At 46.7% G+C, this 25994-nt stretch overlaps 1 protein-coding gene across 12 annotated transcripts in view; it reads right to left on the bottom strand.

Annotated features, from left to right (window-relative positions):
- Positions 1 to 25994, bottom strand: part of tns1b (tensin 1b) — a 590459-nt gene that overhangs the window by 7716 nt on the left and 556749 nt on the right. For all 12 annotated transcript variants that reach the window (XM_080199610.1, XM_080199614.1, XM_080199612.1 and 9 more), the window contains 6 exons: positions 24442 to 24573; positions 21307 to 21399; positions 18223 to 18300; positions 9618 to 9689; positions 815 to 983; positions 31 to 99 (listed from right to left, as the gene is read on the bottom strand). In XM_080199610.1, coding sequence (XP_080055736.1) covers positions 31 to 99; positions 815 to 983; positions 9618 to 9689; positions 18223 to 18300; positions 21307 to 21399; positions 24442 to 24573 — 613 coding nt within the window. The remainder of the gene's footprint in view (positions 1 to 30; positions 100 to 814; positions 984 to 9617; positions 9690 to 18222; positions 18301 to 21306; positions 21400 to 24441; positions 24574 to 25994) is intronic.

Raw genomic sequence — 25994 nt, 5'->3', positions numbered from 1 at the left:
ACACACATGTGCCCAGGCAATTGTCTTTACCTTCTCTCTTGGGGATCGAGGTCACAGAATGTAACACTGCTGATTGGATAGTGACGTCGGAAGAAAAGTCTGCAACAACAACAACAAAATCCAGGAAATCGTCAGGATTCAATGTGTGTTCTGGACAAGACCCTAACCTGACCAAACCAGAACAGGCACCAAGCTTTGGCACTCCCTCTCTCTCAGAGCTTCCCTACCTTGGGAGAGATGTTGGTCAAGTAGTAATGTCACTGGATTAGTAATCCAGAGACCCAGGCTAATGTCCTGGGACAGGGGTTAAAATCCCACCACAGCAGCTGGTGAAATTTAAATTCAATTAATAAATCTGGAATATAAAACTAGTCTCCGTAATGGTGACCATGAAACCATTGCCAATTGTTGTAAAAGCCCCTCTGGTTTAGAATGTCCTTTAGGAAAGGAAATCTGCTGTCCTTCCCTGGTCTGGCCTACATGTGACTCCAGAGCCACAGCAGTGTGGTTGACTGCCCTCAGAAATGGCCAACCTGGATACCCAGGTCAAAGGTAATTAGGGAAGGGTGACAAACACAAGGCCTGCCAGCAATGCCCATGTGAACGATAAAATAAACAAATTGCCAATATAAACTGAATTTTCTGAGTCTCCATCTTACCTGGTTGTATTATAGATCCTGACACTAATAGCTATAAAGAGGCTGAGGTAGCTGTACAGATAGATACACACACACACACACACACACACACACACTCTGTCTCACCGGCAGTCACAGATCACATTGAGAACCAGCAGCAGTGGGAGATCTCTTACTTTCTCTGATTGTCAGTCAGGGTGATTCCCTGGGAGGAGACTTTGAAGTGGACGACAGTAGCACTGGGTTGTGGCTGGACCAGGAGAGTCTCCGAGATGGCCTTGGCAATGGCTTGTGGTCCAGTGAGTGACTCCATGTCCACCGAATTCACAAACAGGACGTTGCACGCTGCAGGAAGAGACACATACAGAGATCATCACACACTGAGCACCGGGATGTGAGAACAGGCTGAATGTGAAATTACGCAGCAGATGCAGCAGTCTGTCCACACACACACACACACACACTCCTACTCACACACACACACGCACACACACACACGTGTGCACACACACACACGAACACACATGCACACACGAACACACATGCACACACAGTCACACAAACACACACATGCACACACGCTCACACTCTCACGCAGACTTGCACACACACATGCACACGAACATGCGTACACACACGTGCACACAAATACACTCACTCACAAACTCGCTCACATTAACTCATGCACACACTCACTCAGTCAGTCACTCACTATTGTATCTGTTTCTGAACTGAGCTTCCCATGAAAGGAAGAACTCTCTTATTCCTTTCCCTCCCTCGCTAAATATTTTTAAGACGCGGGTTGATGGGATTTTGATAAGCGAGGGGATTAAGGGTTATGGGGAGAGGGCGGGAAAGTGGAACTGAGCAGCGACAGATCAGCCATGATCTTATTGAATGGCGGGGCAGGCTCGAAGGGCTAGATGGCCTACTCCTGCTCCTATTTCTTATGTTCTTATGAGACTTGGTTTTTAGCATACTCTACTGGCAGGTTTACTATCTGGCATTTCCTTTTAACTAAAATGTTCTTTTAGAAAAGCACAAACATTTCCTCGCTCTTTAGTCAGGAAAAATTGGTCAGCCGGTTTGCAAATTCACTTTGGTTTTGCGAGGAGGGGAGAGGCTTGGGTATCTGGGATAGGTTGCTTGGGAATAGAAGGTCCTGCTGTTCATTTTGACATCTGGACTCGAAACATCAGCTCTTTTCTCTCCTTACAGATGCTGCCAGATCTGCTGAGATTTTTCAGCGTTCTCTCTTTTGGTTTCTGTTGTTCATTTGTTTCTCTTCCAGTTCATAGACACAGCTACAGGTTTATCACAGCTACAGGTCTACCGCAGCTACAGGTCTGTTGCGGCTACATTTAAATCGAGCTGGGTTTCAGTAGCTGAAGTACATGTTTCCTTGAAATTTTCCACTGGAGATCCCTGGAAGTTTGGTTCTTTGGGTTTGATTTCTCTGATCTGGTCAGTTATCTTTTCCAGATCCCACAGGAAAAGACAGAATCACAGGTCAGTGTCTTTGACATTTGAGGATTCTTCCAGGAAACACTTTGGCGATATCGCGAATTAAGAATCTACTGATGACTATGAAACCATTGTTGATTGTCGGAAAAACTCATTTGGTTCACCAATGTTCTTTAGGGAAGGAAATCTGCTGTCCTTACCTGGTCTGGCCTACATGTAACTCCAGAGTCACAGCAATGTGGTTGACTCTTAACTGCCCTTGGGCAACTGGGGATAGGTAATAAATGCTGCCCAGCCAGTGACACCCATGTATAAACTTAAAAAAAGCAGGTGTTCCATTCCAGCAAGTTCTGACACAGTCTAATCCAGATTAAACTCACAAACTGGTTTACCAGTATTTTGTCACCTTTTGTGATCAAGTTGCTTTGAATTCCAGACACAGCAAATCCATTCTGGTACACAGTCACCTTCCCAACATCAGTCTGATGTTAAGAGTGGAGTGTTTCATTGCATTATCCAAAAGATTGTCAGCTTCAAGTTCAGGTCAGTTTGTGCCCTGCCCTTCAATGTGGTCATTTTGAAGATCTGGACACTTTTGGCTAAGATCAAGTGTAGTATCGATATGCTGCACTTGGTTGAAGTCATTAGGTTACATTTCAGCTTCATTTGAAGCAATTTTTTAAAGCGGCATCTCGGCCATTTGGCTAAGATGCAAATAAGATCAAGCCCTGGAGGAGGAGCTACACCTACTCCAGTCAGCTTGGATCATGTAGATCAAGCCCAAGACAGGAGGTGAGAGCCCTGTCTTGTCAGCTTGGATCGGGAATGTCCCAACTTGTTGGGACTCTGAACTGGGTTGAATTTGACTTGATTGGATTGGAATAAAGTTTAAAAAAAAAATTTTGAAGATCTGGACAAAGCTCTTTGCTTCATCTTTTGAGGATGAGTGCTGAGACGAGATGAGAATCCACGCGATCCCCTTGTTTTTCAGAAAGGTTTGAGCTTCACATGATATGAACGGTGGCCTATTGTCAGACACAATCCATTCCAGCCGGGCAATCCAAAAATAGTGAATCCGTGCTCTTTGTTGAAGTCATCAACTTCATAGGAGTAACATGGGACCACTTTGTGTGAGTTTCCACCACAATCAAGAACATATGTTCAAGAAGTGGTCCATTAAAGTCCACATGACGTCTCTCCCACAGCCAAGTCCACGGATGCAATGGGGCAGGTGTAGAAGAAGACTTCATTATTTGGCATGGAGGACAGGCAGTGACCTAGCCTTTGGTGTCTTTATCCAGGTGTGGCTACCAGACATGGAGACGAGCCAATGTTTTCATCTTAGCAATTCCCATGTGACTGAGGTGAAGTTCTTTTAACATTTGTGTTTGGAATTTTGGAGGAATAATAATTCTGCTTCGCAGAGGGACCTCGGGGTCCTTGTGCATGAGTCGCAAAAACCCAGCCTGTAGGTGCAGCAGGTGGTCAGGAAGGCTAATGGGATGCTGGCCTTCATAGCAAGGGGGATTGAATATAAAAGTAGGGAGGTCTTGCTGCAGCTGTATAGAGCACTGGTGAGGCCGCAGCTGGAATACTGTGTGCAGTTTTGGTTGCCGCACTTACGCAAGGATATTTTGGCCTTGGAGGGAGTGCAGAGGAGGTTTACTAGGCTGATACCAGAGTTGAGGGGGTTGAGCTATGAGGAGAGGCTGAATAAACTAGGCTTGTACTCGTTAGAGTTTAGAAGAATGAGGGGAGATCTCATTGAGACATATAAGATGATGAATGGGATGGATAGGATAGAGGTGGAGAGACTCTTCCCGCTCAGAAAGGACAGTAAGACTAGGGGGCACAGCCTCAAGATAAAAGGGGGGGGTTTAGAACAGAGTTGAGGAGGAACTTCTTCACTCAAAGGGTGGTGAATCTCTGGAATTCTCTGCCCATTGAAGTGGTGGAGGCTGCCTCGCTAAATATTTTTAAGACGCGGGTTGATGGGTTTTTGATAAGAGAGGGGATTAAGGGTTATGGGGAGAGGGCGGGAATGTGGAACTGAGCCACGACAGATCAGCCATGATCTTATTGAATGGCGGGGCAGGCTCGAAGGGCTAGATGGCCTACTCCTGCTCCTATTTCTTATGTTCTATAACAAACAATCATCTTGCAGAGTCAGCTCCCACCTGGAGTAAGGTACAAGCTCAGTAGTTATTTCTTGGGTTGCACACTAATCTTTCTATGATTAAAGGTAAACTTTGGACAGCACAACATCCTTCTGCATTTCAAATCAAATTTGATCCATTTTGATCAGCTAACATAGAATCTTAGAATCCTTACAGTGCAGAAGGAGGCCCTTCAGCCCATTGAGTCTACACAAACAACAATCCCACCCAGGCCCTATCCCCATAAATTTATGTTGCCAATCCCACTGACAATAAGGGCCAATCAACCTAACCGACACATGGTTACTGGCTTCCATTGAAAGCAGTAGCTCTGCTGGGAGAGCTCTGGTGTAACAGCAGCCTGGAAAGTCCATCCACATTTCCATAATTCTCAGTGGAATGAGAAGTAATTTTGTGCTCGGAAGCAGATAAGACCAGTGGCCTCAAAGAACAAAGAAAATTACTGCTCAGGAACAGGCCCTTCGGCCCTCCAAGCCTGCACCGACCATGCTGCCCGACTGAACTAAAACCCCCTACCCTTCTGGTGACCATATCCCTCCATTCCCATCCTATTCATGTATTTGTCAAGACTCCCCTTAAAACTCACTACCGTTTCTGCTTCCACTTCCACTACCTCCCCTGGTAGTGAGTTTCAGGCACCCACTACCCTCTGTGTAAAAAATTTACCTCGTACATTTCCTTTAAACCTTGCCCCTCGCACCTTAAATCTGTGCTCTCTTATAATTGACTCTTCCACCCAGGGAAAAAGCTTCTGACTATCCACTCTGTCCGTGCCCCTCATAATCTTGTAGACTTCTATCAGGTCTCCCCTCAACCTCCTTCGTTCCAGTGAGAACAAACCAAGTTTCTCCAACCTCTCCTCATAGCTAATGCCCTCCATACCAGACAACATCCTGGTAAATCTTTTCTGTACCCTCTCCAAAGCCTCCACATCCTTCTGATCGTGTGGCGACCAGAATTGAACACTATATTCCAAGTACGAAAAACGGGAAGTCCATTTTATTTCATTACCGGCAACTGTCTTCAAACACAAGAGGCCGTGGATAACGTTCTAAATATATTATCAATGTGAGGGGCTCCTTTGCAGGCTTGTAGCAACAAGTCTCAGCTGAATGACTTTGAGCTAGCAGCCAGGTCAAAGGCTTCTGGTCTGAAGTTAATGGTGGAAATTCTTAATCCCACAAATTCATCCAAGAACTTCCTTCTCAATTTGAGTGTAGTCTGTACTGCCGTGGACAATGTGTGTGAGGCTCATGTAATGGGCCTTTCTTTGCCATCAGGAAATGTGTACTGGGCGTGACAGCTCCAACCAGAAAGTGTACAAGTCAGGCTGAGGGGCAACTTGTCATTGAAATGTGCCACTTAAATCTTTCCAGGCAACTCTGTGACTGATCCCATTTTGCAAACTTCTTCAGCACATTATTCAGTGGTGCTGCCTTGATATGATTCCGTGATTCCTCTCCCACATCAACATTGAAAATAATTATTTTTTGGTAGCAGTACATCCAGGACAGGCTTTTGGTGAATTTATAGTCACCATGTTTTCTGATAGACCCGTCACCTTTCACTCCTGGGACAATTGTGCTGCCCATTCAGCACAGTCAACTTCCCCGATGATCTGGGGGCTTTCAACCTGTTCCAGTTCTTGCTGAATTTTCTGTCATGTTGAGTAGTGAATCCTTCTTTGATGACACAGTGTGTGTGTCTAATAAGGACTGCAACATGGGGCTGCAATCCACTTCATTTCATACATGGGGCTGCAATCCACTTTATTTCATTCAGCCAGCTTCTGCCTAGAAGGGACGGGCAATTCTCTTCCACAGTAAGCGGTAACTTTGCTGTCTATTGACATTTTTCCGGATATTCACAGGCTGAGCTGGAGGAGGGCTTTCTCCAATAGGCATTTCTTCAAAAACATTCTCTGACGCAATAACTAAGTTGGTGTTAACCACCATTTGAACCACTTTGCCATGTAAAGCAATGCTTTCACCTCATTTCAGACTGAATGTGATACAATTTGCATTGCCGCTGTTAGTTTCACTTTCTGGATCATCTAGACTTGCAACATTTCAGATTTTGTTTCCCAGCAGTGCATTTTTTTAAACAGTCATGCAGGACTGGTCTGAATGCTCTTTGTGACGAGACTGTTTCGCTGTGATCAGCCTTTGATCAAAAGCAAGCTGTATATGTCCCTTTTTCCCACGGTAGCAGCTTTCAGCAGGTTTCCACTTTCAGGTTTTTGCATTCTGCCCTTTCCATTACAACTTTAACTTCAGCATTATTGGAATGTGCCTTCACATCTCCAGCTTGTTTCTCTGCCATTTCTATGCTTTTTTTCTATTCATTCCTGGGACCTGAATGTTGCTGGCTGGGCCAGCATTTACTGCTTTGCACAATCTCGAAAGCTTTCTTCAGCATCAATTGCCGCTCTGCTAACAATCCACATTGAATTCTTTCATTTCTTACTCCACAAACCAAGCAACCGCACAAAGTTTCTTCCAGGTAACCTGTGATGTTCCACTAATTTTCTCAACTCAGTCAGGGACTGAGTAACTGACTTACCCTCATGCTGCACTCCTCCTTGCAGAATCTCTCAGCAATAACTGCTGCTCTGGGGTTAAAACTTTTATCTGCTGGCTTATTAGGGCCAATGAAATTTCTCAGGAAAGTGATGATTTTCATTCTTACTGTAATCTCGAAAACTGTTCCATTTGCTCAACATACAGGTCACAGTCCAGACTAGCTGGATCTAACGACCCGAGTGGATAGCACTGCTGCCTCACAGCACCAGGGATCTGGGTTTGATTCCCAGCTTGGGTCACTGTCTGTGCGGAGTTTGCACATTCTCCCTGTGTTTGCATGGGTTTCTTTCGGGTGCTCTGGTTTCCTCCCACAATCTGAAAGACGTGCTGGTTAGGGTGCATTGGCCATTCTAAATTCTCCCTCAGTGTACCCGAACAGGTGTCGGACTGTGGTGACTAGGCAAATTTCACAGTAACTTCATTGCAGTGTTAATGTAAACCTTATTTGTGACTAATAAAAAAACTTTCATGATAATCTCATTCTCATCAACATTTGTAGTGTTTTGTCACACTTACAAATACACTCACACAGTCTTACTCACTCACCCCACACACACACACACGCACTCTTACTCACTCACCACATAGGCACACACAAATACAAGCACATACATACAAAGATCTGGGGCAGAGCGGTTAGCACTGCTGTCTCACAGCACCAGGGACTAGTTCAATTCTGGCCTCAGGTCACCATCTGTGTGGTGTTTGAACATTCTCCATGCGTCTGCGTGGGTTTCCTCCGGGTGCTCCGAAGATGTGTGGGTTAGGTTGATTGGTCATGCTAAGTTGCCCCTTGGTGTCAGAGGCATTAGCTGGGTAAATACGTGGGGTTATGGGAATAGAGCCTGGGTGGGTTTGTTGTAGGTGCAGACACAATGGGCTCAATGGTCTCCTTCCACACTATAGGGATTCTATTCAATGATTCTGCTTCTGAACTGAACTTCCCAGGAAAAAAGAATCAAGAACTTTCCGTTATTCCTTTCCCTCCAAAATAAGGATACTTCCTGGACTTGGCATTCAGCGCACCCTACAGGCAGGTTTTCATATAGCATTTCTTTTTCACTGATATTGTTCTACAAAAGTACAAAATGCAAACTCAAAGTGACCTTTTCAAAAAGATGAATAACCTCGTACTTCTCAACATACTGCCACCTTGTTACCCACTTACTGAGCCTGTCAATGTCTCTCTGAGCCTGTCAATAACTCTCTGAGACTGTCAATATCTCACTGAACCTGTTGATATCTCTGTAGTCTCTCTTGTCTCGAGAACTAGTGGTTATCAGTCACCTTCCAAAGCTTCTCCTTTTTGGGAGATACTGAGGGTCATGTTTACACTCAGGTTCTGCTCTATTCCTGGTTAGGGACTTGCCTTGAGCTGCTGTCAGGAGGTGTCTAGCCAGTGCCTGTCTGCTATTCTGTGTGAAATCAAGACCAGACTCCAACAAAAGTGAGCAGGAGTGTGGGGGCGATGGCCTTGTGATATTATTGCTGGATTATCAATCCAGAAACTCATCTAGTGGTGTGGGGATGCCGGTTCAAATTCTAATTGAATTCAATAAAACATCTGGAATTAAGAACCTACTGATGAAATGAAACTATTGTTGATTATCGGAAAAACCCTAATGTTCCTTTAGCGAAGGAAATCAGCCATCCTTACCTGGTCTGGCCTATATGAGATTCCAGAGGCACAGCAATGTGACTGACTCTCAGCTGCCCCTGGGCAACTAGGGATGAGCAATAAATGCTGACCAGCCAGCGACACCCCTGTCCCACGAATGAATAAAAAACACCAGCAGGATATGGCCAATGGACAAAAAGGAGTGATGGTCTTTGGAATCCCAGTGTTGGAAGCAGGTGGGGGTTCTAAGACTGGTAGCACCATCTTGCAGCAGTGAACTTGGTGTCCAAACATGTGTCTTCCTGAGCCTGTGAGCCTGAGCTGTATCATGGAGCAAGATGATCACTGTACAGGCAGCTCAGAGAGCCTGAAGGTGCCTCAATATGGATGCATTCATGGAGAGATCAGGATAAATGGTCAAACCCTCTGATCAGCTTGGAAATCTGCCCACGGCCCCCTGTGGGGAATAGAGATTCTGGTTCCAATGCCCCACATCTCACCTCTCCCATTGCATCCGACTGCCATTGCGAGGCTGCCACCACAGAGCTGGAGGTCTCTACACATAATTGCCCCACAAAGGGGCTTTACCCTCCCTGTTGGTCTCCATGCAGCCAATCTGGGTGCTTCCTTGCTTCAGGATCATGTCACTAAGCTATCCTGACATGGTTCCTGCTTATTTTCCCAAATTTTCCCAGCAACTTCAACCCAGCCTGCACCCACCTCACACTGAGGCTGAGAATATTGAACGCAGAGCTTCTGATCTTCTGTCTCCCATTCTCTACTTTATACAGAGCCGTTCCTGCCCTTAACAAAAGGCACCGCTCACTGGGACTGTTTGCAATGGGACACAGACAGCAGGGAAGCACGAGTGAAATGGGAAGCACTAGCAGAGTCTGGAAAATGAAGCAACTCTGCTGATCCCACCACCTACCCAGACAGAGCAGCAGAGAATAATCTGAGTGTAGCAGACTGTTCAACTGCTGAAGGCTTCACAGTCAGGCTAAACTCTAACCTCACCCACACATTGTGCTGTCTAAGGCATTGGATCACTCCCTAACCTCAGGGGCATTTGCAGTTCCTGCTCACCCCCACCAGGCCAGATTATCCATGCTGGAGAGGGGGGAGTTTGAGTACTCACCTGCTCCCTGCTTCAGAAGCTCTGTAGCGGAGTTTGCAGGCACGGCTGGTTCAGGTGTTTTATCCACTGGATCTGAATGAAAAAAGATTTGTATTTCTCATGCACTTTTCGCAATCTCCAGAGATCCCAAATATTTCACAATGGCATACTGTTAATGTGTCATTGCTGCTGTAATCTCGAAAATCTGGCAACCAATGCATGCACAGCAAGATCCCATAAAGAACAATGTGAAAATGACCCAGATAGTCTTTTTCATTGAGGAATAAAACAGAAACCCCACTCAACTTCAAAACAGAGCCTTGGTATATACATCCACCTGAGAGAAACTTCAACTGTATCAATGAGTGAGTGAGTGAGTGTGAGAAAGTGAGAGGGAGTGAGTTGAGAGACTGAGACAGACTGAGTGTAAGAGAGTGAGTGAGTGAATGTGAGTGAGTGAGAGTGAATGAGTGAGAGCAAGAGAGTGAGTGAGAGTGAGAGAGCGAGTGAGTGTGATTAAGTGAATGAGAGTGAGAGGGAGTCAGCGAGTGAGAGAGTGATATAGAGTGAGAGAGAGTGAGAGAGAGAGTGAGAGAGAGTGAGAGTGACAAAGCGAGTGAGTGTGAGTGAGAGTGAGAAAGTGAGAGAGTGTGAAAGAGTGGGAGAGTGAGTGAGAGTGGGTGGGAATGAGAGAGTGAAAGGGAGCGAGAGAGAGTGAGAGTGAGAAAGCGAGTGAGTGTGAGAGTGAGAAAGAGTGAGAAAATGTGTAAGAGAGTGAGAGAGTGAGTAAGAGTGAGTGAGAGAGAATGAGAGTGAGAATGAGAGAGTGAGAGTGAGAGAGAAAAAAAGAGCGAGAGTGAGTGAGAGAGTGAGAGTGAGAAAGTTAGTGAGAGAGAGTGAGAGAGAGTCAGAGTGAGACAGTGAGATTGAGTGAGAGAATGAGAATGAGCGAGTGAAACAGAGTGAGAGAGTGAGTCACAGTAAATGAGAGTGAGGGTGAGACAGTGAGTGAGAGAGAGTGAGAGATGAGTGAGAGTGAGTGAGAATGAGTGAGAATGAGAGTGAGAGTGAGTGAATGAGAGTGAGTGAGAGAGAGAGATAGTGAGAGTGAGTGAATGAGTGTGAGTGAGACAGAGTGAGAGATAGTGAGAGTGAGAGAGGGTGAGAGTGAGATGAGAGAGAGTGGGTGAGAATGAGAGAAAGAGTGAAAGTGAGAGTGAGAGAGAGTGACTGAGAGAGCGAGAGAGAGTGAGTATATGCGAGAGTGAGAGAGAGTGAGAGAGTGAGAGGGAGTAAAAGTGAGAGAGTGAGAGAGAATGAGAGTGAGAGAGCGAGAGTGTGAATGAGAGAGTGAGAGAGAGTGAGAGAATGTGAGAGTGAGAGAGAGTAAGAAAGAGTTAGAGAGAGTGAGAGTAAGTGAGAGAGTGAGATAGAATGAGAGTGAAAGAGAGTGAGAATGAGAGAGTGAGTGAGAGTGAGTGAGAGAGTGAATGTGAGTGAGAGAGTGAGAGTGAGTGAGAATGAGAGTGAGAGAGAATGAGAATGAGGGAGAGTGAGAGAGAGACTTAGAGAGAGTGAGAGAAAGTGAGAGAGTGAGAGAGCATGAGAGTGAGTGAGAGTGAGGGAGTGTGAGAGTGGGAGTGAGTGAAAGAGTGAGTGAGAGAATGAGAGAGAGTGAGTGAGAGAGAGTGAAAGAGTTAATGAGAGAGAGTGAGAATGAGAGAGAGATTAAGAGTGAGTGAGAGTGAGAGCAAATGAGTGAGAGAGTGAGTGAAAGTGAGTAAATAGGAGAGTGAGAGAGAATGAGAGAGAGAGTGAGTGAGGGACAGTAAGAGAGAGAGTGGGAGTGAGAGTAGGTGAGATAGTGAGAGAGAATGACAGAGAGAGAGTGAGAGTGTGAGAGAGTGAGAGTGAGTGAGAGAATGAGAGTGAGAGAGAATGAGTGAGAGAGAGAGCAAGACTGAGTGAGTGAGAATGAGAGTGAAAGAGTAAGTGAGAGAGTGAGTGAGAGTGATTAAAGGAGAATGAGAGAGTTAGTGAGAGAGAATGAGAGTGAGAGAGAGTGAGAGTGAGAGAGCAAATGAGACTGAGTGAGTGAGTGAGAGTGAGTGAGTGAGAGTGAGAGAGAGAGTGTGAGTGAGTGAGAGACAGTGAGTGAGAGTGTGGATGAGTGAGTGAGAGAGAGAGTGAGAGTGAATGAGAGAGCAAGTGAGAGTGAGTGAGAGAGTGAGAATGAGAATGAAAGACAGAATAGATTGAGTGAGCAAGAGAGTGAGTGAGAATGAGAGTGAGATAGAGTAAGAGAGAGAGTTAAAGAGAGTGAGAGAGTGAGAGTGAGACAGTGAGTGAGATTGATTGAGAGGGCGAGAAAGTAAGTGAGAGGGTAAGAATGAGAGAGAGCGAGACTGAGTGAGAGTGAGAATGAGTGAGAGTGAGAGAGAGTGAATGAGAGAATGAGAGTGAGGGAGAATGAGAGTGAAAGAGTGAGAGTGAATGAGTGAGAGAGAGAGAGTGAGTGTGAGTGATTGAGAATGTGAATAAGAGTGAGAGTGAGAGTGAAAGAGAGTGAGAGAGCGAGTGAGAGCGAGAGAGTGAGTGAGATTGATTGAGAGAGAGTGAGATAGTTGTGCGAGAGGGTGAGAGTGAGAGTGAGAGACAGTAAGTGAGAGAGTGAGAGTGAGTGAGTGACTGAGAGAGAGTGAGATAAATTAAGAATGAGATTGGGTGAGAGAGCGAGTGAGAATGAGTGAGAGAGTGAACTAGAGTGAGTGAGAGAGAGAGAATGTTTGAGAATGAGAATGAGACTGAGAGAAAAAGCGTGAGAGTGAGTGAGTGAGAGACAGTGAGACTGAGTGACAGTGAAAGAAAGTTTGGGTGAAAGAGTGTGAGAGAGAGTGAGAGGGAGTGACATGAGTAAGAGACAGTGAGAGTGAGGGAGTGTGAGAGACTGAGAGAGAGAGAGGGAGTAAGAATGAGAGTCAGGGAGAATGAGAGAGTGAGTGGGAGTGAGAGTGAGTAAGTGAGAGAAAATGAAAGTGAGAAAGTGATAGAGTGAGAATGACAGAGTGAGTGTGAATGAGAGAGTGTGAGTGAGAGTGAGTGAGAGAAAGTGAGGGAGTGTTTGAGAGAGAGAGTGAGTGAGAGAGTGAGAGGGACTGAGAGTAAGTGAAAGAGTGAGAGAAAGTGAGAGTGAGAATGAGAGTGAGAAAATGAGAGTGAGAGAGTGAGAGGGACTGAGAGTAAGTGAAAGAGTGAGAGAAAATGAAAGTGAGAGTGAGAATGAGAGTGACAAAATGAGAGAGAGAGAGTGAGAGTAAGAGAGCGAGCGAAAGTGAGAGAGTGAGCAAGAGTGAGTGAGAATGAGAGTGAGAGAGTGAGAGTGAGTGAGAGAGTGAGAGTGAGAGTGAGGCGAATCCATCTCCACCACCACGCCGGCAGCCGATTCCACGCACTTACCATCCTCTGAGTGAAAAACTTACCCCTGACATTGCCATCATCTTAACGGAGCAACTTAAAGAAGAGGAGAGGGATGGAGGAGCGGAGGGGTTTAGGGAGGGAATTCCAGAGCTGGGATCCAGGCAGCTGTAACACTGCTGCTAATGGTGGAGTGATTAAAGTCAGGAATAAGGAAATTGAAACAGAATTTGAAGAGCGCAGAGCACTCGGAGAGTTAAGGCACTGGAGGAGATGATGGAGATAGAAAGGGGCAAGGCCATGGAGGGGTCTAAAAACAGGGATGAGAATTTCAAATTGGAGGCATTGCTTGAGCAGGAAGGAATGTAGGTGAGCAAGCACAGGGGTGCTGGGGGAATGGTACATGGTGTGTGCTAGGACAGGGGCAGTAGAAATCTGGAGGAGCTCAGGTTTATAGAGAGGGCATGGTGGGAGGGAGGCCACGAGGGTGTTAGAATAACCAAATATCGAGGTAACAAATGCATGGATGTGAGTTCCAGCAGTAAATGAGGGAGACAGCAGCAGAGTCTGATAACGTTACAGGAATGGAAATATTCCAGTTAAGAATGGCACCAATATTCGGTTAGAAGCTGAACTCTGTGTCTGGTCAGGGCTCTGCAGAGTCTGATTCAGCCCTTGACAGTTGCCAAGGAGAGGGATGGAGTGGCTGCTTCGAAGACAGAGATTGTGATGGGGACTGAAGACAGTGGCTTTGGTCTTCCCGACATTCCTCAGATACTGAAATACTCCAGACCCATACATCTCGACAACAGCAGTGATCAGTGGCAAGTGACAATCACGTCACACAAGTGCCAGGCAATGTCCACCTAGTGGTGGACAAGAGGGAAGCTAACCATTTCCCCCTTGACATTACCATCACTGAATCCCCCACTATCAACATCCTGGGTTCCTACTGACCAGAAGCTGAACCGAACAAGCAATATAAATACAGTGACTGCAGAGGCTGGGAATCCTGAGGAGAACGACTCAACTCCCGACTCTCCAAAGCCTGTCCACTATCTACAAGGCACAAGTCAGGAGTGTGATGGAATACTCCCCACTTGCCTGGATGAGCGCAGCTTCAACAACACTCAAGAAGCTCAACACCATCCAGGACAAGCTTGCAGCTTGGTTGACTGGCATCCCTTCAGCAAAGTAAACATTCACTCCCTCCAGCACTGATGTACAGTGGCAGCCGTATGTACCATCTACAAGACGCACTGCAGCAAATTCCCAAGGCTCCTTCGGCAGCACCTTCCAAACCCATGAACACTTCTACTTAGAAGGACAAGAGCAGCAGATACCTGGGAACACCCCCCACCTAGAGGTTCCCCTCCAAGTCACTCACCAACCTGACTTGGAAATATATCACCGTTCCTTCACTGTCACTGGGTCAAAATTTTGGAATTCCCTCTCTAACAGCATTGTCGGGCCTGCAGTGGTTCAAGAGGCAGCTCACTACCATTTTCTCAAGGGCAATTAGGGATGGGCAATAAATCCAGGTCTAACTAGCGATGCCCATATCCCAGGAATGAAGGCAAAAGTATTTAGCTTGAGGAGATTTCTGCTTGTCCAGGGCATGGATCCATGTCAGAGACATGGATGGGTGGAGAATTGCTTTGGAGAAGGGTGTCCTCAGAATACTTGTGGGACCTTCAGTCTTTCTGCATGAAGTTACCAAGGGGTAAAATCTAGATAAAGAATTCGAGGATTTGAGGATAAATCCCAGGGGGGAGACAGGAGGTAACGGAGCTGTGGCGACAACAGTAAGCACTGTTGGTGATTCTTTATCACCAGCTGGATAAAGAATGGAGCCAGTGACCCCCCCCCCCCGCCCTGTGGATCAACGGTGGAAGGACGTGACAAATATGGCCAGTGATGCAGAAAACTGCAGACATGTGGAAAAGCCTAATTTATAATGGATAGACTAACATAGGCCAGCATCAGTATCAGAGAGAAGAAGTGTTACAGTGAGGGGTTTACAGGGTTAATCACAGGGAGTTGGATCAGAGAGAGGGAGTGTTACAGTGAGGGGTTTACAGGGTTAATCACAGGGAGTTGGATCAGAGAGTGGGAGTGTTACAGTGAGGGGTTTACAGGGTTAATCACAGGGAGTTGGATCAGAGAGAGGGAGTGTTACAGTGAGGGGTTTACAGGGTTAATCACAGGGAGTTGGATCAGAGAGTGGGAGTGTTACAATGGGGGGTTTACAGGGTTAATCACAGGGAGCTGGATCAGAGAGAGGGAGTGTTACAGTGAGGGGTTTACAGGGTTAATCACAGGGAGCTGGATCAGAGAGAGGGAGTGTTACAGTGAGGGGTTTACAGGGTTAATCACAGAGAGCTGGATCAGAGAGAGGGAGTGTTACAGTGAGGGGTTTACAGGGTTAATCACAGGGAGCTGGATCAGAGAGAGGGAGTGTTACAGTGAGGGGTTTACAGGGTTAATCACAGAGAGCTGGATCAGAGAGAGGGAGTGTTACAGTGAGGGGTTTACAGGGTTAATCACAGGGAGATGGATCAGAGAGAGGGAGTGTTACAGTGAGGGGTTTACAGGGTTAATCACAGGGAGCTGGATCAGAGAGAGGGAGTGTTACAGTGAGGGGTTTACAGGGTTAATCACAGGGAGCTGGATCAGAGAGAGGGAGTGTTACAGTGAGGGGTTTACAGGGTTAATCACAGGGAGCTGGATCAGAGAGTGGGAGTGTTACAGTGAGGGGCTTACAGGGTTAATCACAGAGAGTTGGATCAGAGAGAGGGAGTGTTACAGTGAGGGGTTTACAGGGTTAATCACAGAAAGTTGGATCAGAGAGTGGGAGTGTTACAGTGAGGGGTTTACAGGGTTAATCACAGGGATCTGGATCAGAGAGAGGGAGTGTTACAGTGAGGGGTTTACAGGGTTAATCACAGAGAGTTGGATCAGAGAGAGGGAGTGTTACAGTGAGGGGTTTACAGGGTTAATCACAGAGAGTTGGATCAGAGAGAGGGAGTGTTACAGTGAGGGGTTTACAGGGTTAATCACAGAAAGTTGGATCAGAGAGTGGGAGTGTTACAGTGAGGGGTTTACAGGGTTAATCACAGAGAGTTGGATCAGAGAGTGGGAGTGTTACAGTGAGGGGTTTACAGGGTTAATCACAGAGAGTTGGATCAGAGAGAGGGAGTGTTACAGTGAGGGGTTTACAGGGTTAATCACAGGGAGCTGGATCAGAGAGAGGGAGTGTTACAGTGAGGGGTTTACAGGGTTAATCACAGGGAGCTGGATCAGAGAGAGGGAGTGTTACAGTGAGGGGTTTACAGGGTTAATCACAGAGAGTTGGATCAGAGAGTGGGAGTGTTACAGTGAGGGGGTTTACAGGGTTAATCACAGGGAGCTGGATCAGAGAGTGGGAGTGTTACAGTGGGGGGTTTACAGGGTTAATCACAGGGAGATGGATCAGAGAGAGGGAGTGTTACAGTGAGGGGATTATAAAATTTGAGTCAGTTAATGGCGCCAAACCACTTGTTGCAAAGAATCTCAATCCAGTGAGAACTGCAGAGTCAGCAATGATAGTGGATCCTGTGGAAATCCTGTGTAACAGGGGCTTTCTGTCAGGATGAGTGTGGCTTGGACAGGGTTAAACATGTTTTGTACGTGAGGTGGAGTCCACATCCTGTTGCAAGTGTCAGAGTTGCCCCCTTGAGGAATGCAGAATGGGAATGAGCAATGGGAGATGCAAACATTTCTGAGAAACACACTAACTGGGACTGAGGGGAAAGGAAAAGATTCTGTATTTGTACAGGCAGTGGGAGAATGGAATGGGCTGAAACAACGGTACAGTCCCAGGAGGTGAACTGGATTAGGGGTGGGAGCAGAGGAAGAGTTAAGGAGCCTTTCTGTCCGCCCCACAGTGTGCTACATGCATCAATTCTCAGCATCACTGAACTATCTGAGCTCTCAGTGTAGACTGTCGTCTTGAACCTGTTCCTTCCACTGAACGCTTGCACCAATCTTCTCAAGTGAAATGAAACAATCATGAGAGGCATCACAGCAGTAAGCAATACTGTTCCAGCGTGTCCACAGACATTCGAACACAGGTACAGGACCACAGTCGCCAGCAGGGTTGACTCCACACTTGTTTTCCCAGGGCATCTTTAATTTAAAATAAAAACCACCCAAGGAGAAATTTTAAACATTATGTCACAGGATGTGGGCGTCACTAGCTGGCCAGCATTTATTGCCCAGCCCTAATTGCCCCTTGAGAAGGTGGTGGTGAGCTGTTTTCTTGAATCGCTGCAGTCCATGTAGTGTAGGTACACCCACAGCGCTGTTAGGGAGGGACTTCCAGGAGTTTAAACCAGTGACAGTGAAGGAAGGGTGATATATTTTCAAGTCAGCATGGTGAGTGACTTGGGGGGGGAACTACGATGGAAGTGGTCGTGGGTTTGGAAGGCGCTGCCTAAGGAGCCTTGGTGAGACTTGCATGCATCTTGTAGGTGGTGCCCACAGCTGCCACTTCTTCAGTGTTGGGGCTGTAACCATGCAGGTAAGTGGGGAGTATTCCATCACGCTCCTGACTTTTGCCTTGTAGATGGTGCATAGGCTCTGGGAAGTCAGGGATGTGAGTTATTTGCTGCAGAATTTGCAGCCTCTGATCTGCTCCTGTAGCCAGAGAAGTGAAATAAAAAATAGAAAAGGCACTGAGGTCAATTCCAGCTCGTACAGTTAGCCAGTATGGGCCCTGGATACAAGGAGTTACAGCACGTCCAGATGTTTCCGCACTGTGTGGTGTTTACGACATGCCTGGATCCACCCTAGCACTAAACAATAGTGGGATGTGAGTCCGTGCCAAACACGAGCAACAGGGGAGCTCCGAACACAAAAAACCCTTTCACTCATGAGTCAGATTTTCTGCTTCCTCAGGAATGGACTCTCAAAACAGAAAATGGAACATTAATAACATCAAACACTCCCAGGACAGGTACAGCACGGGGTTAGATACAGAGTAAAGCTCCGTCTACACTGTCCCCATCAAACACTCCCAGGACAGGTACAGCACGGTGTTAGATACAGAGTAAAGCTCCCTCTACACTGTCCCCATCAAACACTCCCAGGACAGGTACAGCACGGGGTTAGATGCAGAATAAAGCTCCCTCTTCATTGACTAATTTCTTTTTCTGTTGTGGTTTTTACATACCTCGGCTGGGGATTACGAGTTTGCAGGGCAGAGCCAGTGGAGTAATAGAATGCTGGTACACCAGGGCAGAGAGACTTCCTAGGAACATAAAACAGGATTCAGAAACTGCAGCACATCAATGGACACACAGATACAAACAGACAGACACACACACACACACACAGTGACACACATACACAAACACACACACACACACACATACACTGACACACACAGGGACACAGTCACACATAGATATACACTGACATACACACACACACAGATGTACACACACCGATACACACTGACACACTCAAACACACACACACACAGATACAGACTGACCTACACAAACACAGATACATACAAACATAGATACACACTGACACACTGTGATGATAATGACACACTGTAATGGATATGAATATATCTTTATTTCAACTTAAAGGGAATGTATAAAGATTTTTAACTTTACAGGTAGTCATTATCTATGGAAGGAATATGTCTCAGATGCTGGGACAGGAGGATGATTACTCATTTTCACCATGCAGTGGATAGTGCTAATGGACTTTTGTTTACAAAAAAAGGTGCCCAGTGGTTTTGATTTAAGGAATGGAATGTGAGTTTAGATAGATAGGCTCATGTGATGATGTGATTAATGGGAGGAGCTAGGTCTGTAGCAGAGGAACATACACACACACTACCATACACACTGACACACATACAGATACACACACTACCATACACACTGCCACACATACAGAGACATACACAGTGGCTGAGAGCTTCAAGTTTTTATGTATCCAGATCACCAACAACCTGTACAAGTCCCCCCATATTGACACTGTAGTTAAGAAAGCCCACCAACGTCTCTGCTTTCTCAGAAGACTAAGGAAATTCGGCATGTCAGCTACAACTCTCACCAACTTTTACAGATGCACCATAGAAAGAATTCTTTCTGGTTGTATCACAGCTTGTTATGGGCTCCTGCTCTGCCCGAGACTGCACGAAACTACAAAGGGTTGTGAACGAAGCCCAATCCATCACGCAAACCAGGCTCCCATCCATTGACTCTGTCTACACTTCCCACTGGCTTGGCAAAGCAGCCAGCATAATTAAGGCCCCCATACATTCTGGACATACTCTCTTCACCCTCCATCAGGAAAAAGATACAAAAGTCTGAGGATATTTACCAACCAACTCAAGAACAGCTTCTTCCCTGCTGCTGTCAGACTTTTGAATGGACCTATCTCGCATCTTTCTCTACATCCTAACCATGACTGTAACACTACATTCTGCACTCTGTCTTTTCCTTCTCTATGTATTGTATGCTTTGTCTATCTAGTGCACAAGACACAATACTTTTCACTGTATACTCATACATGTGACAAATCAAATCAAACACACATGCATACATACAGACACACACAGATGCACACATACATATACACTGACATTCAAAAATGCACACTGACACATACAAACACAGACACACTGATATACACACAGGAATGCACTGACACACACATACATACTAACACACATGTATGCAATGAGACATACAAATACACACAGGTACAGTGTCACACAAAAGCATACATACACAAGGACATATGCAGATGCACATGTGTACACCGACACACCAGACACAGATGTATACACTGACAGTTATAAACGTACATGTGCACACTTACATTCACAGATATGCATCTACATATGTTTGTTTCCAGATGCACACATATATACTAGCACATACAGATGCACGCATATACACTGCCACACCCAATACACTGGTACACACTGACACACACACACACACACACAAACACAATTAGAAATTGACATGTCCAGCTATAAGTTTACACTTTGAGATACACAGTTTTTTAGGGACCAGTTCAGAAACTCCAGGGGACAATCCAAAAAATTAAAAAATTAGCATTAGGTCCGAATAAAACACTCCAATAACTAGGATGGGCTGCCCAGAACAGACAAAGCAGCACTGATTAAACAGAGCTAAATCTTAACACATCCTTCACAAGAAAATGACACAAATATGTTTCTTAAGGGCACAGTATCGTCACAAGACACTCACTCAGAAATTGACATACACAGATGCTCACCTAGACACTGATAGACACAGATTCACATGTACACACTGACCTATGCAGATACATACATACTAACAGATATAAGTACAAATATACTCATTGACAAACACAGATGACCCCGCAGGTTGTACTTTATTACTGAAGCAGCCCAAGTCCAAATGCAAAAAAAACCTGGATCATATTCAGGCCTGCACTAAGAACATTTCTATCAAATCTCCTCTCTTTTCACATGCATTCACTCATACACACAGATACTCTGTCTTCCAAATATCCTCCCCTCATCAAAACCCGTATCCTCCAAACCTTCTTCCCTGCTTCAAACAATCTCCTCAAACCCCTCCTCCATGAATCCCACTGCTCACTATGTGAAATCTCTCCTCCCAAGCCACTCCCCTCAATCCTTTCCCCACCAACTCTTCCTTGTGTCTCCACCACTCACCCCAACAACCCTCTCCACCCTCATCCCTCCCTTCGGAGAATCACAGAGTTGTTACAGCTCAGAAGGAGGCTATTTGGCCCATCGTGTCTGCACCGACTCTTCAATGGAGCATCATGACTTGGTGCCATTCTTCTGCCTCTTCCTCATCCCCCTACACCTTGTTTCTATTCAACCTTTCATCTAATGTCCTCCTAAATGCCTCGATTGAAGCTGCCTCTACCACACTGCCAGGCAGTGCATTCCAGACCCCAACCACTGGCTGCGTGAAAAAGTTATTTCTCACATCATATCTGCTTCTTTTGCAAATCACTTTCAATCTATGGCCTCTCGTTTTCGATCCTTTTACGAGGGTAGCAGTCACTCCCTATCTACTTTGTCCATCCCTCACTTCTCCAAACTCTCCCGTCCCCCTCTTCCCATCATCTTTCTCCTCCCAAATACCTGACCCCACACCATCCGCCCCCCCCATCTCCTCGCTAACCCCCCAGTATTTGAATCAACCGTGTCCAATCTGTTTGACGAGGTATCTCTGAGATGAGGCTCGATAATGTTACTTACCAAAGTAAGGTTCATTAGGACAACCCTTCAGTTTCACCCCTTTCGCGCTGGTTTCAATGAGGAAATGTCGAACGAGCTCATTGGTGATGTCACCTAGGAAACGAGGAACAGTCTATTGATGATTTATTCATTGCTCCTGCTCCGGGTGAATGGGGGGAGATATCTGCATCATTCACAAATCTTACCAGCCCCTAGCCAAGCTGTTCCAGTGTAGTTATAACACTGGCATCTACCCAGCAATGTGAAAATTGCCCAGGTATGTCCTGTACACAGGGAGCAGGACAAATCCAACCAGCCAATAACTGCCCAGTCTACTCTCGATCATCGGTAAAGTGATGCAATCTGCAATAATCTGCTCAGGTTAGGTTCCGTCAGGATCACTCAGCTCCTGACCTCATTCCAGCCTTAGTTCAAACAGGCATAAAAATGTCGGGGAGGCGATGGCTGAGTGGTATTATCACTAGACTATTAATCCAGAAACTCAGCTAATGTTCTGGGGACCTGGGTTTGAATCCTGTTACAGCAGGTGGTGGAATTTAAATTGAATAAAAAATATCTGGTGACCTACTGGTGACCTTGAACCTTTGTCGATTGTTGGAAAAATCCACCTGGTTCACCGATGTCCTTTAAGGAAGGAAGTCTGCTGTCCTTACATAGTCTGGCCTACATGTGACTCCATAGAATCTCTACAGTGCAGAAGGAGGCCAATCGGCCCAATGAGTCTGCACCGGCAACAATCCGACGTAGGACCCTATCCCCGTAACCCCCACATTTACCCCACTAATCCCTCTAACCTACGCATCCTGGGACACTAAGGAGCAATTTAGCAGGGCCAATCAACCTAACCCACACATCTTTGACTGTGGGGGGAAACCACAGCACCCGGAGAAAACCCACGCAAACACGGGGAGAATGTGCAAACTCCACACAGACAGTGACCTGAGCTGGGAATCGAACCCAGGTCCCTGGAACCGTGAGGCAGCAGTGCCAACCACTGTGCCGCTGTGCAGCCATGTGACTCCAGATCGACAACACTCTCAACAGCCCTTGGGCAATTAGATAGGCAATAAATGCTGGCCAGCCAATGACACCCACATCCCACAAATGAATAAATTAAAGAAGTTGAAACCTGAGGTGAAGTGAGAATGACTGTCGTTAACATCAAGGCAGCAAGATCTGGACAATATCCCTGCTTGAGATGATAAGTGGTAGTAACATTCATGCCACACAAGTGCCAGGCAATGACCATCTCAAACAAGAGAGGTTCTGATCCCCTCTTGATAGTCAATGCATTAGCATCATTGAATACCCCACTATCAACATCCTGGGGTTCACCATTCACCAGAAACTGAACTGGACCAGCTATATAAATACTGTGGGTTCAGGAGCAGGTCAAAGGCTAGGAATCCTGTTGGCAAGTACCTCACCTTCTAGTTCCCCAAAGCCTGGCCATCATTTACAAGGCATAAATTAGGAGAGTGATGAATACTCTCCACTTCTCTGGATGAGTGAGGTCCCAATAAAACTAAAGAAGCCCGACAGCACCCAGGATAAAGCAATCTACTTGATTGCTCCTTCTTCCACAAACATTCACTCCCTCCACCACCGATATTCAGCGGTAGCTGAGTGTACTATCTACAAAATGCACCGCAAGAATTAATCAAGATTCCTTAGGCGGAGACTTTCAAACCTACGACTACTTCCATCTAAAAGGATGGAAGTAGTCGCCATCCTGACTGGAAAATAAATCACCATTTCTTCACTGTCACTGGATCAAAATCCTGGAACCTCCACCGCCCCCCCACTCCCTAACAACACTGTAGGTGGACCTACACCTTAGGGACTGCAGTGGTTCAAGAAAACCACCACCTTTACAGGGACAATTAGGGATGGGTAATAATTGTTTGCCAGCCATGCCCACATTCCATTAATGAATTTATCAATAGGACAGTGTCACAGGGAGAGTGACACTGGGGGAGTGTCACAGGGAGAGTGACACTGGGGGAGTGACACAGGGAGAGTGACACTGGGGGAGTGTCACAGGGAGAGTGACACTGGGGGAGTGTCACAGGGAGAGTGACACTGGGGGAGTGTCACAGGGAGAGTGACACTGGGGGAGTGTCACAGGGAGAGTGACACTGGGGGAGTGACACAGGGAGAGTGACACTGGGGGAGTGTCACAGGGAGAGTGACACTGGGGGAGTGTCACAGGGAGAGTGACACTGGAGGAGTGTCACAGGGAGAGTGACACTGGGGGAGTGTCACAGGGAGAGTGACACTGGGGGAGTGTCACAGGGAGAGTGACACTGGGGGAGTGTCACAGGGAGAGTGACACTGGGGGAGTGTCACAGGGAGAGTGACACTGGGGGAGTGTCACAGGGAGAGTGACACTGGAGGAGTGTCACAGGGAGAGTGACACTGGGGGAGTGTCACAGGGAGAGTGACACTGGAGGAGTGTCACAGGGAGAGTGACACTGGGGGAGTGTCACAGGGAGAGTGACACTGGAGGAGTGTCACAGGGAGAGTGACACTGGAGGAGTGTCACAGGGAGAGTGACACTGGGGGAGTGTCACAGGGAGAGTGACACTGGGGGAGTGTCACAGGGAGAGTGACACTGGAGGAGTGACACAGGGAGAGTGACACTGGGGGAGTGACATAGGGAGAGTGACACTGGGGGAGTGTCACAGGGAGAGTGACACTGGGGGAGTGTCACAGGGAGAGTGACACTGGGGGAGTGTCACAGGGAGAGTGACACTGGAGGAGTGACACAGGGAGAGTGACACTGGGGGAGTGTCACAGGGAGAGTGACACTGGGGGAGTGTCACAGGGAGAGTGACACTGGGGGAGTGTCACAGGGAGAATGACACTGGGGAGAGAGTTACAGAGAATTTTCACCCTCTGCCCAAGTCTCTCAATCCCTTTTCTCCCCATAATACTAATCAAATTGCCCTGTACGTTAATTCTCTGTCTCTTTTCCAGAACCTCGTTTCTCAATCTCAATCCACTTCCTGCTCCTCATTTTCCCAGAATTGTCCTAGATTCTTAATAGAGGGAAGTTTCTCCAGGGAGAATTGCATTCTGAATCCCTCAATCCTGCTTCCACTCCCGCTCTGAGAGTGAGAGTTGTGTCAGTACCTTTCTTGCTTTGCTGTGCGATAGTTGGGGGAGGGCTGGAGACCTTGATGGCCAGGCCATACGCTCCACGGAATGAATGGCTGTCTCGAATGATAAAGGCTCCGGGATCTCGGTCCCTCAGCAGACCAATCGCTGGAGGAATAGGATTGGAGAAGGGAATATTCAGGGTCACAGGAGAGGGAGGGTGAAGGAGGGAGGGAAGACGGTGTGGAGAAAGAGGAAAGAGAGACAAGAAATGGAAAGGAAGAAGAGGCAAGAGAGATGGAGAATGATAGAGGATAGAAAGAAGAGGATTCAGGTGGTATGGTGAAAAGGAGATGACCAGGTGAGAGGGGATGGGGAGGAAAGGACGACAAGAAAGGGCATTAATATGTAAACATATCACAAACATTAAAACCAACAAATCAGAATAAGCATCAAGTCACAGCTTCCAGCCCAATTCCCATTGGCAGTGAACGGTTAAGTGTTCAATTCACAACTCAATCTGTGTTCAACTGGGTCAATGCAGGCAAAGATCTCCCTCACAGAGACCCTCAGTGACCCCTGACACAGTGACTCCTCACACTGTGACCCCTCACACTGTGACCTCTCAGATGACCTCTCACACAGTGACCCCTCACACAGCAGCCCCCCTCACACAGTGACCCCTCAGTGACCCCTCACACTGCAACCCCCTCACACAGTGACCCCTCACACAGCTACCCATCACACAGTGATCCGTCACACAGTGACCCCTCACACAGTGACCCCTCACACAGCAACGTACAGTACCTCTTCAAAATGGAGAAGCTACAACATCTTCTCCAGAGCTTTCAACATGTCATTGATGAAGATGAAGATCTTGCTCAGGCCATCCCCACACCCCCACTTCGTGCCTTCAAGCAACTGCACAACCTCAAACAGACCATTCTCTGCAGCAAACTACCCAGCCTTTAGGAGAACAGTGACCACGACACCACACAACCCTGTCACAGCGACCTCTGCAAGACATGCTGGATCATCGACATGGATGCCATCATCTCACATCAGAAAACCATTCACCAGGTACACAGTACATACCCTTGCAACTTGGCCAACGTTGTCTACCTGATACGCTGCAGGAAAAGATGTCCCGAGGCATGGTACATTGGGGAGACCATGCAGACACTACAACAACGGATGAATGAACATCGCTTGACCAGGCAAGACTGTTCTCTTCCTGTTGGGGAACACTTCAGCGGTCATGGGCATTCAGCCGCTGATCTTCAGGTAAGCGTTCTCCAAGGCGGCCTTCATGACACATGACGGCACAGAGTCGCTGAGCAGAGACTAATAGCCAAGTCCCGCACACATGAGGACGGCCTCAACCGGGATCTTGGGTTATGTCACACTATCTGTAACCCCCATGACCTACCTGGGCTTTCAAAATCTCACCAACTGTCTTGTCCAGAGACAGTACACATCTCTTTGAACTGTACTTAATGCTCTCTCCACTCACATTGTTTGTACCTTTAAGACTTGATTAGCTGTAAAGAGTCACATTCCAACAATTATTCTGTAAATTGAGTTTGTAC

The sequence above is a fragment of the Carcharhinus amblyrhynchos genome, chromosome 11 (assembly GCF_965287045.1).
Source record: "Carcharhinus amblyrhynchos chromosome 11, sCarAmb.v2.hapA, whole genome shotgun sequence".
In the NCBI taxonomy this organism is placed as follows: domain Eukaryota; kingdom Metazoa; phylum Chordata; class Chondrichthyes; order Carcharhiniformes; family Carcharhinidae; genus Carcharhinus; species Carcharhinus amblyrhynchos.
The sequence above is the reverse complement of the archived record's forward strand: the minus strand, read 5'-3'. Positions and strand labels throughout refer to the sequence as shown.